We start from the raw sequence: 13,970 nt of genomic DNA, 5'->3' as shown, positions 1-13,970 counted from the left end.
TTATATCTGCAATATTAGATCAGTTGTAGATATAGGTGGAGATATGGTAAACGGTGTTTAACCTGGCCAAATGTGAAGTGCTGCACTCCAGATGATCAGATGTAAAGAGACAGTAAACTGTTAATAGCAAAACTATTTATCAGTTTTGATGTGCAGATGGATCTTGGGGTCCACGCCCAAGTCCAAGTTCTCTCAAAGTGGCTTCAAGGGAAATTGGAATGGTAAAGAAGGCATATAGCATGCTTGTCTTTACTAGTCAAGGAAATGAGTTCAAGGATTGGGAAGTTATATCAAAGCTTATAAATCTCTAATTCAACCGTGTTAGTTCTGGTTCCCTCATTATAGGAAGGATGTTGAGGCTTTGAAAAGGGTGTAGAAGAGGTTTCCCAGGATGCTGACTGGATTAGAGGGCATGTGCTGTCATAGGAGGTTAGGCAAACTGAGTTGTTTTCTCTGGAGTGGCTGAGGGAAGATCTTATAGAGGTTTATAAGATTATGAAAGCCAGATGGAGTTGACAGCCAGCATCTTTCCCCCAGTGATGAAAATGTTTAATACTAGAGGACATGCATTTAAGGTGAGAGGAGCAAGTTCAAAGGAGATGACAAACAAGAGAAAATCTGCAGATGCTGGAAATCCGAGCAACACACACAAAATGCTGGAGGAACGCAGCAGGCCAGGTAGCATCTGTGGAAAAGAGTAAACAGTCAGCATTTCAGCCCAAAACATCGACTACGCTTTTCCTAGGTGCTGCCTGGCCTGCTGCGTTCCTCCAGCATTTTATGTGTGTTATTCAAAGGAGATGTGCCAGCTTTTTTTTCAGAGAAAGAGGTGAGTGCCTGGGGTGTACTGCCTGGGAGACTGATACAATAGAGGCTCTTAGGCCCAGGAAATGAAAGAATGTGGACATTGTGCAGGCAGAAGGGATTAGTTAGGCATTTGATTATTAATTTAATTAATTTGGTACAACATTGTGTTCTGAAGGGCCTGTTCCTGTGCTGTACTCTTCTATGTTCTGTGTTCTAAATTTTAACCGGTGTTTGCCAGTGAGAGTCATAGAGTCCAACAGTATGGAAACAGGGTCTTTGTCCCAACTAGTTTATGCCAATCAAGATTCCTGAGCAAGCTAGTCTGATTTGTTGAACGTCTATCTAGGAGAGGCATTTTAAGTTGGGAATGGATCAGTCCTAGGCCCAGTCTACATAGGTGTCCAAGTAATATTTAAATAAAGCTCCAGCCTTGGTGTGTTTAGTGGCTCTGCACCGACTTCCCTGGCGCCACAGGGAACTGGGAAGTTGAATTCAACAACAAAATGATTTTTAGCACTGAAAGTAGACTGATTAGACAGTGAGAGTTTCTTCAGCCCCTTCAAATGTTCCTCTGAAGTAAAGTTATCACCACAGTCCACAGTTCTGTTGCTGGACCACTGCTGAGGTACGAGCCCCTTTTCCCCACCACTTGTGCGACATTCACCTCTGCCCTTACCCACCTCCACTGTGATGTGCTAATCCCCACCCTGTACCCCAAATTTGTGCTCCGAGCTCTCCCTCCAACTCATGACTGTTAACTAATATGTGGGAGTAAGCCCTGACTACAGCAGTGTCCTGCTGATTTTTCTCACCTAGCAGTTGGCCAGCCCTTCCATTTGGCTGGGTGCTACACAGGAAATGGAGCAAAACACCTGTAATGAGTGTGGCCCTTTTAAATGCAGAGGGAACTCTGCACTGCTGGTCTTCCTAGGTTCAACCCCAATCCTCAACCATCCTTGCCTCCACCTCTCATGTTCAAAAGTTGTCAGAGTCCACCATTCAATGGGAGAGAGTATCGTCATTATACTACACTGCGAGCCCTTTCTATTAATGAATCCATCAATAATTTTCCTTTAAGTTTATTTGCACAATGTCCCTCTAATAGGATAATACTTTATTTTTAATCTAACCATCTCTGACAGCCATTACATTCTATCCATAGTATTCTTTAGCTTTCCTCTGAGTAGCAGTAGATGTTTTAAGAAAATCCTTGAGAACTATAACTTTATAACTTACTCAGTCCTTATATATGACAGTAGTTCCTCCCTGCTGATGGATGCTGTGGTTCTAACTAGTGGTTGGCTGGGGAACAAGGAATAAGTTTTTAGAGAATATCTCTTTTTGCCAGAATCCACAATTAGTGGCCCAAGTAGAAAAGGGAGCATATTTAATGCTTCCTATAGTTATATTGTGATTGAAATGAGTTGATACCATCAAAGAGAGTCAAAACTTCATTGAACATTATCCCAGCATTATAAACCTCCTCATTCATTACGCATTGACTGTTGAATGATACAATAATATGGAAGGTTAATGTATTGATTATATACTCTATTGTGGATTGGATTGAATGCTCATTTATATTAAGGCCATGCAGGATGAGGATGCCTTCCCTTGATTCTCTTCTTGTCTCCCATTCTTTCTTCACTCACCTGTACCTCATCTGACTCTTTTCTTTTTCTCCTCTTGCTCTTCCTCTGACTACAGTTTGACTTCATTACTCCTTTGCTACCTTTTTGTCAGCCAAGTGACCCAAAGTCATGGCGACAAGGCCTACGCAAAACCGGCATCGTTTTGGTGCCCCAAAGAGGTCGGAAAGCAGCGGTGAGCTTGCATGTTGAGGTTTCTATTCTTGCTGAAGCTTTTGTTGTGCTGCATGAGAATGTAGTTTGTTTTGCATTCATCCTCCTTAGCTTCCTCTCGATTTCAACTTCTCAAGTTTTTGACAAGCAATTTCAGGGTCAGACTAATTTTTCAATTCTAAACAGCAGAAAATCCACCAATCTGTTCATGTTATATGTTCTCATTCTCTGCCATTTTCACTGCTTAAAATTGTTCAGAAGATTATTTTGTAAGACACAGTATCTAAGGGGTGATTGAGAATAGATGGATATCCATCAGGTTTTCCTTCCATATCATTTATTACATTATTGAAAGGAGAGAGATTGTGACCTCATTGAAAACAAGTATTACTTACATTGTTTACTGAGGGTGGAAGAGATTAATATTATACTGCCTTTTTAAAGTAGATTGAAATGTATTTTGAGAATACTGAGGGTACTATTTTATATTGGATCACAGAAATGATAAACTTGTTCTATCTGTTAGATATTGAGGCCACCCAAACCCAACTTCACTCGTTCTCTGCTCCATAGGTTCACCTACCACTCTGTAATCTTAAACTTCTACCCTTCCCTATTCTAAAAGTGAGCTTCTGTCACTTTCTTGCAGAGTTTGTGATTGCTTAAAATGTCACCAGTTTTTAATTTGTACAATTACTTCAGAATCTCTTCTGAGCCACTGCACGTCACATTCTTTTCCAGTGGAGATATTTCCAGCTGCTGTAGTCTCCATAACTGGGCAACAAATAAAAAAAAAAATCAACTGATGTTATCGACGGTGTTCTTTCTGAAATTTGATGGTTTAAATTGAAATTGAGGCTAGGCTGGCACTTAGTGCAAAGTCATTGTTAATACCTGAGATCGTTTCTCTCTTTACTATTGTCCGTTTAATAGTTCCAATGTTACTCACCAGAACTAGGCAGTGTCCTGCTCCCCATTCCCACACTTATCCACCTCCTGTAATTTACTATTGTGCGTCACATGCCCACATTGGTTATCCCTTCAGATTTTTTATTATTTTGCAGTCGGCCACTTTCAGACATCTGCCACTACTTGGCTCCACTTCACAAATTATCCTTATCTCTGTCCACGATCTTTTATTATGTTATTTATGGCAATTCTTCAAGAGATTTGTTATTATCAGAAAGCGTATGCAATGTTGATTCTTTTCCAAGTTACTAATCCTTTATGAACATTGTGAGCAGCATTGACCCAAACACACATCTCTCTGGCACGTCACTAATAAACCACTAGAAGAAATAATCCAGAAGCAACGAAAGTTAATAATATTCAGACGCATCAATACCAGCAGGGAATCTTTGTTTAACTCCAAGCAACTGCTGTTCTCAGAAAACGTTTGAACTTCACTTAAATAGGGATTTTGATTGTTTGCCTATAGTTGAAACACACAGCATTGATACCTTGATTGTACATTATTTTTAGCCCCTGACCAACTGTTTTCCCTTTCGGCCTCTAATTAGCTTACCCTCTGCCTGCTTTTGGTCTAGATTTCCACTTGGTCTTTGAATGGCACATAATTCACTCAGTCTCATGATTGGTATTTGTTCTCTCTCAGTCCTTAATTGGTGTGAGTTCCTTCTTACACTCTGATTGGTGAATATTTTTTCCCTATTCTGATTGGCGCATATTTCTTCTTTGCTTTCCCCACTTGTGCATGTTCCGTTTCTACCACTAACTGGTACTTGTTGCCAGCGGTTTGTACATTTGAAACTCCAGTTACCGTACATTGACTCTTGAGTTGTCAGGTTGCCAGTCAAACAATTTTCCTCAATTACACTCAAAATTTGCCGATATTTGCATGAACTTTCCCTGGTGTTTAGTCAGTTCTGAATGTGAAGATCCTGTAAGAGAGTAGGTTAGATACCAGAGGACCTGGAACAACAAATGCCAATTATTGGGGCAAGACCTTTCCCGCAGCCATTCAGAGTGAAATTGTAGAGACATTCTGAATGATCAATCTTTTGACTTCACTGAAACTGTCAAAAGCCGTTTCTGCCATATTTATAATATTATCAGCACAGTTTGACCAGATGGAAACTTCCCCGATCCTTCTAATGCTTTATTTTATGGTAGAGAATTTATTTTTGATTGGGGGGGGGCGCGGTTAGCTGCGGCTTGCTACTTTTTCAGCTTGATTTCTTGAGATTGCTGTGAGTTTGTTGTTCTCTCAAAATGGAAAAGCTGGCAGAGAACAGCAATCAAAAACTAGAAAACTATAGATGCTGTAAATCGGTGGGGGAGGAGGGGGAAGAAACAGAAAATGCTGGAAATATTCAGCAGGTTAGATCATAGACCTGGTCAGGTCTCAGGTTGATAACAGTTCTGATGAGAGGCCACTGACCTGAACCATTATCTCTCCACAAATGCTGCCTGACCTGCTGAGGTAATTTTCCCAAAATTTCTGTTTTTATGGCAGAGGATACTTTAGACTGCTCCCGCTTCTGGGTTAAGTGGGGGGTGGGAAGTAAGTTCCTCCTCTGCCAGGAAGCTTCTCTTTTTGTTTGGTTATGCTACTAGTCGTCTTGCTGCATGTCTTTTCTATAGGCTGCAAGGTAGCTCAGTTATAAGATTGTGCCAGGAAATGGCACACTTGACCTTAAGAAAAAGGTAAGAGGATCTTGTTGCTTGTGTGGACCAGGGCGATCTGACCATTGCACAGAGCTACAGAAAGCTTTTGATGTAAATAAGTGGCACTGTGGGAAACATTCTGGCAAGGCCATAACTGTAATATGTTCTCTGTGTAAGTATTCAGCAGTATACATATATACAGCCCATATAACTATTTTCACATTTTACTGTCTCATTTTCTAAATTTAAAATATATTCAAGTAGGATTTTTGAGCTTATCTACAAAATATTGCACATCATGTCAAATTAAAAGAAAAATTCCAAAACATGTCAACAATTTACTAAAAATTGAAAACCAAAATTCTGAGGCTGTGAAAGTATTCATCCCCTTTGTAATCATCATACTGACTTTTCTCAGGGAATACACTGTATATTATATTTCCAACTCGCCCAATTTGTTGATGTAGAAAATTGGAGGATCACTTGAATAACTACCCCCTCTCTTTAAGTCTCAATAGTAGGTTAGATTTTCGACAGACCAAACCGAAATAAAGACAAAAGAACAAGTCAGGGAAACAATAATAGAGAAGCACGTACCTGCAGAAGGATACATAAACATCTCAAAGGCTCAAAGTACCTTGGAGCTCAGTGCAGTCCATCATGAAAAAGTGGAAAAAATATGAAACCAAAGCCACACTCCCTAGGTCAAGCTATCCCTCTTAACTTAGTCGTTGGAGAAGAATGGCACTTGTAAGAGACGCTACTGTGACACCAAGTCGCTCTGAGTGAGCTGCAGAAGTCAGTGGCTACAACTGGAGATGAAGTTCATAGCCCCATAGTCTCTAAGATCTTGCACAAAAAGGGTACTTATGGAAGAGTGGCAAGGAAAATGACCTGTCTAAATAAAAGCATATCCTTGCCAGTAAAGACCTTGCAAAGTGTCACTTAGAAGATGCTGCAAAGATGAGGAAGAAGGTCTTGTGGGCAGATGAGACTAAAGTGGAACTCTTTGGCCTCAACGCTAAGCAGTACATGTGGTGTAAATCTAATACTATGCATCAGTCAGGTAACACCATCCCTCCTGTGAGGCATGGAGGTAGCATAATGCTATGGGGATGCTCTTCAGCCGTATGGACTAGCAATCTGGTCAGAATTGATAGGAAGATGAATGCTGCTAAGTACAGAGAGATCCTGGATAAAAACCTGCTTGCCCCTGCCGGAATGCTTAAACTGGGGAGGAAGTCCATCTTTCAACGGGACGACAGCTGCCAGAGCAACTAAGGGCTGGTTTCGAATAAAGAAAATTGATGTCCTTGAGTGTCCCAGTCAGAGCCCTGACCTTAACTCGATTAAACATCTCTGACAAGCCCTCAAGATTGCTGTCCACTGGCACGCCCCAACTAACTTGACACAGCTTGAGCAATTTTGCAAGGGCAAATCTTGCTCCTGAATGTTGTGCAAAGCTAATAGAGACTTGTCCAAATAGACTAGTGGCTGTAATAGCTGCGAGAGGTGGTTCAACTAAGTACTGAGCAAAGGGGGATGAATACTTTTGAACTCTTGACATTGTAGTTTATGAATTTTTAGTTTCTTATGCTTCACAGTTTTCCCTGTTTACCTGGGCTGTACTGTGAAAAGCCGGCTGGTGGCGCAGTGACATCAGTGCCAGACTCTAGAGCGAAGGTTCCTGAGTTCGAGTCCTGTTGGGCTGCTCCCGGGCACGCTTTCCATCCGTGCCAGGTTGAGTGTCGAGCTCGCAACTCAGCCTCGTAAAAAAATAAAGAAAAAAAACTGCACTGTGAGAAGGGTGTGGGGGACCACTTGCAGAATCCTTCCTCCAAGACAACCACTTGAAAAAGTGGTTGCCGAGGCTCTGGCAGAGTATGGCACCCAAAAAAAACTGAAAAAGGAGCATGTGATTCACAAATAAAAAAAATCTCAGTTAATTTGTTCAAAATCCCTACTTGTAATACTCATTTATGTGAATAAAGGGCTGGGGGCTGAATACCTTTATAAAGCACAGTAAAGAGTACTCTGCAGCTAAGAAAACTGGAAATTGTACTTGTCCAGTACCAGGTAAATGATACCTTCTCGTGGTTTTAAGAGGAAGAGAGAAGATCTACGTAGGCACAAACAACGTACAGTAGCTCAAACTAGAAGGGAGATTATTTGGGGAAAGCATGAGGATGTAGAGTTTAAATTTCAATCTCACAAGTAAGTAGCTTGAAAGGTATGACATACTACCAAATGAAAATTGAAGAAAAATGACTCGTCCATTGGATTAAAGGAACCGTATAATAGTAAATTGGTTTATTATTGTCACATGTACTGAGGTACAGTGAAAAGCTTGTCTTGTATTCCATTCATAGAAATCAATTCATTAGAACACTACAACATTAAACAGAGTGAATAATGTATTACAAAGGAAGTGCAGTGCGAGTAGACAATGAGGAAGATTGTGAGCTCAAAATTTACGATTTTATCATATGGGGAACCATTCATAACAGTGGAATAGTAGCTATTCTTGAGCTTGGTGGTTCGTGTTTTCAGGCATTTTTTTATCTTTGGTTGAATTGGAAGGAAGAGAAGAGAGAATATCTGCAGTGGATGAGGATTTTGTTTCAGCAACTCAAAAAATGCTGGTGAACGCAGCAGGCCAGGCAGCATCTATAGGAAGAGGTACAGTCGACGTTTCAGCCCGACTGAGTCCTGACGAAGGGCCTCGGCCCAAAACGTCGACTGTACCTCTTCCAATAGATGCTGCCTGGCCTGCTGCGTTCCCCAGCATTTTTTTGTGTGTGTTGCTTGAATTTCCAGCATCTACGGATTTCCTCGTGTTTGAGGATTTTGTTTTACCGGTTGTGTTACTGAGTCATTTTAATGTTGTCAAAAAGAACATTAAGCTTGAAGATTTTCTAAACCAGCATGATTGACCAAAACCTAATTGATAAGGGGAAAGCTGACTGGAAGTACTGTAGTAGGAAGCAGAAAAGTATTTGGCAGAAATTTGGATCCCTCAGAGATTAGGAGAGGAGAAAGTATAACAGGGGAATGTTGAAACCTGAAACATGTTTTATGTCTGACTTTGCAGTGGAAGTTATAAATAACGTACCAAAATTGTAAGGAACCAAAGGACTTGTAGAACTTAATGTAATTGGATATTGGTACACAAAAGTACTGTATAAATTGATGGGACTAAAGCTGACAGAATTAAACCTCCCAACAATGCAAACCCATGGATTGTAAAAGAATTTGCTGCACAGACAGGAGCTATCTGGATAGCTGTCATCAAATAATCACCAAGGTTTTGATAAGAATGTTATACAGGAGGAATACTGCTCTTCGTGGTGGAGGAAAAGGGAAAAGTATGGAATTATAGATTGCTTAGCTGAGCAGCAGTTGTCAATAAATGCTGGGATTTATCACTCGGGAAAATGACGAAAAGGGTACTTAAAATGCATGAACATGATTAAGTGGAGTCTGATGAAGGGTCTCCCGGAACATTTACTGTTTATTTCTTTCCATAGATGCTGCCTGACCTGCCGGATTCATCCAGCATTTTTTTTATGTATTATTAAGTGGAGTTTTTATGCTTTTATGGAAAAAGGAAATTATTTTAAAAGGATATAAATAGATGTTAAATCAATAGGCAAATTTAAATAGAGATTTTCTTAAAATATAATGATAATATAGTATAAATATATACAATAATATGTAAAAGTAGACTGATGATAGGCTGATGGATTACGGGTCATAACTTAGCATGGATAGAGCACAAGTTAAATCCGAGTATGAATAACTCAGTTGTTTACAGGCTGGAATGCTGTAACAAGAAAAATTGGCACCCAGCTACTTATCCGGTAATTTTAATGAGGGGCGCAATGTGTAAGTATTTTAATGATAGTGGTTTGGATAGCAGAGTCGTCCGTGACAAAAATATTTACAACTTGTAAAGAGTGAGAGAAGTTAACTGTGGGTGAGAAATTGACAGTTGTGCGTTATTCAACCAGATGGGAAAAATATTAAAATATTCTGAAAAGGTCTTTGGTAAATGCTAAAGTTTAGATGGGTATGGATGCTGTTGTAGATGAAATATGGGAAGTTAGCATTGAACTGCAGTGAACAGTTAGAAAGACAATTGCAATATTGGCTTTTATTCCAAGGATGTTGTAATATATAGGATGAAGAAATCTTGGTGTTATTATACAAGAGTTTACAGGTCTTGAGTGCAGTTTTCCTTTCTGCATTTAAGGAAGAATCTGATTGTCTTAGAGACAAAGCAGATGTTCATTAGATTGACTCCTGGGTTAAAATGATCATTCACTGCCCAAAGATTGGCATGCCCATGTACTCTGCAGAGTTTAGACAAATGAATTGTGTTGATTGAAACTTAAAATTCACAAGTGACTTGAAACAGGATGAGCACTGTGATTGTTTCCACTGGCTGGAGACTCTAGAATTGGGAGTAATGATCTCAACCTAGGAGGTAGGCCAAATGATGCCCTTTTCTTGTATTCAAGATGGAGATTGATACATTTTAGGATTTTAAGGGATGCTTGGAATTCAGAAATGCAGCTGGTAAGTGCAGTTGAAGCCATGATTTGAGTAAAGGATGAAGCAGGAATGAGGTCCCTTTAGATCCTCTAATCTTATTTTTTACGTTATTATGTTCTTGTGCTGTTATTAGAGCAAGCTTGGTCTCTCCTCCACCTCTAAGGTAAGCCCCTGAACTTAGCTGGCTTTTGATTTTACCGCTCTGCTTCAGCAGGTTCTTTTTTTGTTCCATTGATCACATTTTCAACTTGAGACGTTTCAGTTCTGGGAGAATGGGTTACAACACTTGGTAAAATGTCTCCTTTGCTCGCCCAGTTCTCAGGTTCTCCCACCAAAGCAGCAACCCATGAGGAGGAGAAGAAAGAGCAGCAGTCTCCGGCTGCGTGGCGCACTGCCCTCCGCAAAACAGGGAGCTACGGAACCCTCAATAACATGCAACCACCCCAGGAGGAGCAGAAAGGGAAAGAGATTGGAATTGTCCGGTCAGCATCGAGTCCCAGGCTGACTCTGGCTGAATCCATGGAGAAGGTTTGTGAGGGGATTGTTTAGGAGCATTGCTCGAGAAGAAAGCTTAATCAGTTCACCACTTGGCACTGATAGGTAAATCGGTGGCCAGACATAGATTTAGTCCAATTGGCAGAAGGAGACAGACAGACGCTGACAATGGATAAGCAAATAAACTGTAAATCTGAAATAAAGTGGAAAATTGTTTAGAGACTCGGTAGGTAAGGCATCATCTATGAAAAGAGGAACAGATTTAACATTTCAGCTTTTGATAAAGGATCATCAGCCTGAAATGTTAACTTTTGTTTCCCTCCACAGATGCTATCTGACCTCCTGAGTTTCTCTGGCATTTTCTTTTTATAAAATTTTAGGTAAGTTGATTTTTGTTTTTGAACCCAAAATAATCTGAGATCTGCTGTCAACAGAGATGACATAATGTGCTATTAGATTATAATGAGAAGGAAATATTGGAGACTTTAAGAGCAGAGAACTGAGAATAATCTTGCAAAACCTGGAACAGAAACAGAGGTATAAAATTAGTTATTAGCAAAAATCAAAAAACTAAAGATGGTGGAAATTTGAAATAAAAACTAATATTGCTGGAAAAACATTTAGCAGATCAAGCGGTATGCATGGAAAGAGGAATAGATTTAATATTTTAGATTGAAGATCTTTTATCAGACAGAATTATAACCGTATAGAAGGATCTTTATGTCCCATCATGTTCATGCTGATTACGATCACAAAACTCCTGTTATCAGTGGCACTGCAAGTAATAGACACCCTCTTGATTAAGGAAGTTTTTAATTAACCTACCTATTTATAGCTTTTGACCAAAACCTTAAATCTGTATCCCACAGTCCTTGAATTATCAGAGAAAAGAATTAAGTCTTCCTTGCAGAAGTGTATGTCTTCAGGTTTCTATATTAATCTTATCTGCCATTTGTTTGTCCCTTCAGCACCTTTCTATGTCTTATTGCAGTCATTTGCTGTTCTGTTCACCATTTACCATAATTGCATGTTTTGTGGCATCTGCATATTTGCAAATGTTACTCTGCAAGCCCATGCCCGGGTTTGTTGCATATCAAGACATCTCACAGTGCTTCAGTATTAAGTAGAATTGAGGTGAGTACCTACATGGGAAAAGGTCAGCATTCCTGATTAATTAGAGGTGGATTTTAATGAATGTGGTAATGGAAGAGATGTAAAAGGATGGATTTCAAAAGGAATCTAATCAGTTTCACACAGCTGGTGGAGAACATTGGTAAATAGGAAGGCTTTGAAAGCCAATGATCATAGAGTGTAAAGCTGAGAATCGTCGTCGTCGTTAGGTCGCATCTGGAATTTCCAGTTGGCGGACGATTTCCCTCCACACCGCCCTGTCCCGACACTTGTCCACAACAATTTTGTTAACGTCGTTGTTCTGATCCTTTATTGGGACTGACATATCGGGAAATCATGTACTTGTCAGGTTACAGCAGTGGTTTGCCTTTGCCTTCTGCCGGGTGTGTTTAAAGAGATCACCACCTCTCTTCTTGGTAGATCCTCTGGTTGCAAAGTAACCATTGTCTTCCAAGGTCGTAGCTCTTCCGCCTTCCCCACCAGTCTCCTGCTGGGTCCACCATTGGTCATTGCTCGTAACCCCGAGCAAGGGACACTTACCAGGTGCTACCAGCAGGGTCAGCTGGACCTGGGGCGTTTCGCTGAGAATAGGTTGTGATTTATGGAGGACAGAATTTTGGATAAATGTACAGACTATGAAAGGTAGGAAATTAGCCACAATTATAAATTCCTGCTTGAACTATACCCAAGGAGGCCATATATATCATGATGGAACATGTATTAACCAGAATGATAACTGAATTTCCAAAGTTAAACTATGAGAGCTGCATCACATATAATTTACAATGTATGAGAGGATGGGTGTAAAGCTTTTAAGGTAGAAAAAAGACCTGATAGAGAAGAAGTGATTGGGATGCCTAGGATTTGGGGGTGTAGTCAAAAGATTAGAGGCAGACTTTGCAGGAACTTTCTTCTACAGGAAAGGCCAGTTCCAATTTTGGTTGAAATCGTTACTGGGACTGGCCTGCAGTGCAGAGGAAAATTGATTGCAGCAATATGTTACCACATGTGTCATACCTGAGCCTCTCTTCCTTTGCCAATGTGCCAACTTTCATTGAGAGTGTACTTTGAGAGTGAGCGAGAGGCTGAGAATCCTGTCATAGTGGCTCACATTTTATTTTAGCCCACTGTGCAATTTTATTTGTACAAAAAAAAAAGGAAGGGGACTAATAAGTAACTGACTTATTGCATGGACTGCAGTTTTACTTCCAAGTTCTCCATGTGTATCTGATCCACTAAAGCACAAAGGGGTCCTGACACATGTGCTGGCTGCTCCTTCACCATGTTTGTGGGACCTCAGCCTAAACTTGTCACGGCCTGCACAGTCTGGTACTGGAAACCTGGCTCTCCCACTCCCAAACTCTGAGTCAACTCTTGACCAGCGTGACTTCCAACTTAATCGCAGAGTTTCTGTCGTCAAAAGCTCCCCACAGATACTTGTCCCATTCTTTCCGGGTCAAATTCCTTCATCAGTCTGTCCTGCTCTGGCCTGTATAGTGCCAACTTCAGTTGGCTGAGCTCATTTCTAATCCATGACTTAGCTGTCTCCCCAGCCTTCCCATCCCCTTAGCTTTTCTTGTGGAGCCAGTTTCAGACTCTACAGATTTTCTATCTTTCCATTCTGCACAATGAAGAAGATTTTGACAGAATGGATTTAGTAGCGCATGTGCTGGGCCTTGTACATCAGAATCCCCACTCAGTCAGAAGTTCTGTTGGTTTGCTTTGAACTTTCAGTTCAATTCATTTAGACATATGCTTTTCAATTTCTTCTTCAGAAGTACAACTGCTCTGCACTACTCTGGAAATGGTTGATACAATTTGTAGATTGCAATAGTGGTAGGTTCTTGCACAGATGGTCTACAATCTGGAGGTACTTCGCTGGTATTGTGTTTGGACTTTGACCTGCAGCTTGACACATCATGTAAATACTGTAGGGAACTTGATAGGGGTAGCACCAGTACTGAGTTACTGTGCAATTCTAATAAAACCCCAAACTGTTCCATCTAATACGTTTTTATGTTTCTGTTAGATCTGAATTCCATTGTTCAGCCATTGTGTTTTATTTTCAACTTTTATTTGTCCTACATTTTAGGAGAAAGAACCTCGGTTAGCACGTGTTCCACCCACTCCAACGAGGAAACTCTTCACAATTGGAGATGCCAGTGAGGACAAACCCAGGTAGGCAAATCAGCTGCAGGAAACAGTTCACTAAACCAATATTCTTATTTGCTTTCTGTAGTGATGGTTTGCAAAGAGCTACCACTGAATGTTAATGCTCACAGTAGTACAAAATGACATCATGATATCCAGGAGGACCTGGAATCTGAATTAAAGATTAGTGTTATTTAAACTTGCAACCAGACAATTTGCTTTGGCAATACAGAGAACCAGGAGCAATAATAAATCACTAAAAGAGAGTAAACTGAATAACTAGCAATAGCCACAAACTATGAGTCGGTATATAGTTCATCGAACACCCACTTGGTAACATTAAAAATATTGACAGGTGTATATAATAGGTGTTTATCATTTAGAAAAATATATTTCAATATT

At 40.3% G+C, this 13,970-nt stretch overlaps 1 protein-coding gene across 6 annotated transcripts in view; it reads left to right on the top strand.

Annotated features, from left to right (window-relative positions):
* Positions 1-13,970, top strand: part of LOC140205102 (protein phosphatase 1 regulatory subunit 12A-like) — a 197,905-nt gene that overhangs the window by 109,782 nt on the left and 74,153 nt on the right. For all 6 annotated transcript variants that reach the window (XM_072272287.1, XM_072272285.1, XM_072272284.1 and 3 more), the window contains exons 10-11: positions 10,107-10,319; positions 13,510-13,595. In XM_072272287.1, the coding sequence (XP_072128388.1) occupies positions 10,107-10,319; positions 13,510-13,595 (299 nt within the window). The remainder of the gene's footprint in view (positions 1-10,106; positions 10,320-13,509; positions 13,596-13,970) is intronic.

This window comes from Mobula birostris, chromosome 11 (assembly GCF_030028105.1).
Source record: "Mobula birostris isolate sMobBir1 chromosome 11, sMobBir1.hap1, whole genome shotgun sequence".
NCBI classification, from domain to species: domain Eukaryota; kingdom Metazoa; phylum Chordata; class Chondrichthyes; order Myliobatiformes; family Myliobatidae; genus Mobula; species Mobula birostris.
Note: the sequence above shows the minus strand (reverse complement) of the source record. Positions and strands in the feature narration are given on the sequence as shown.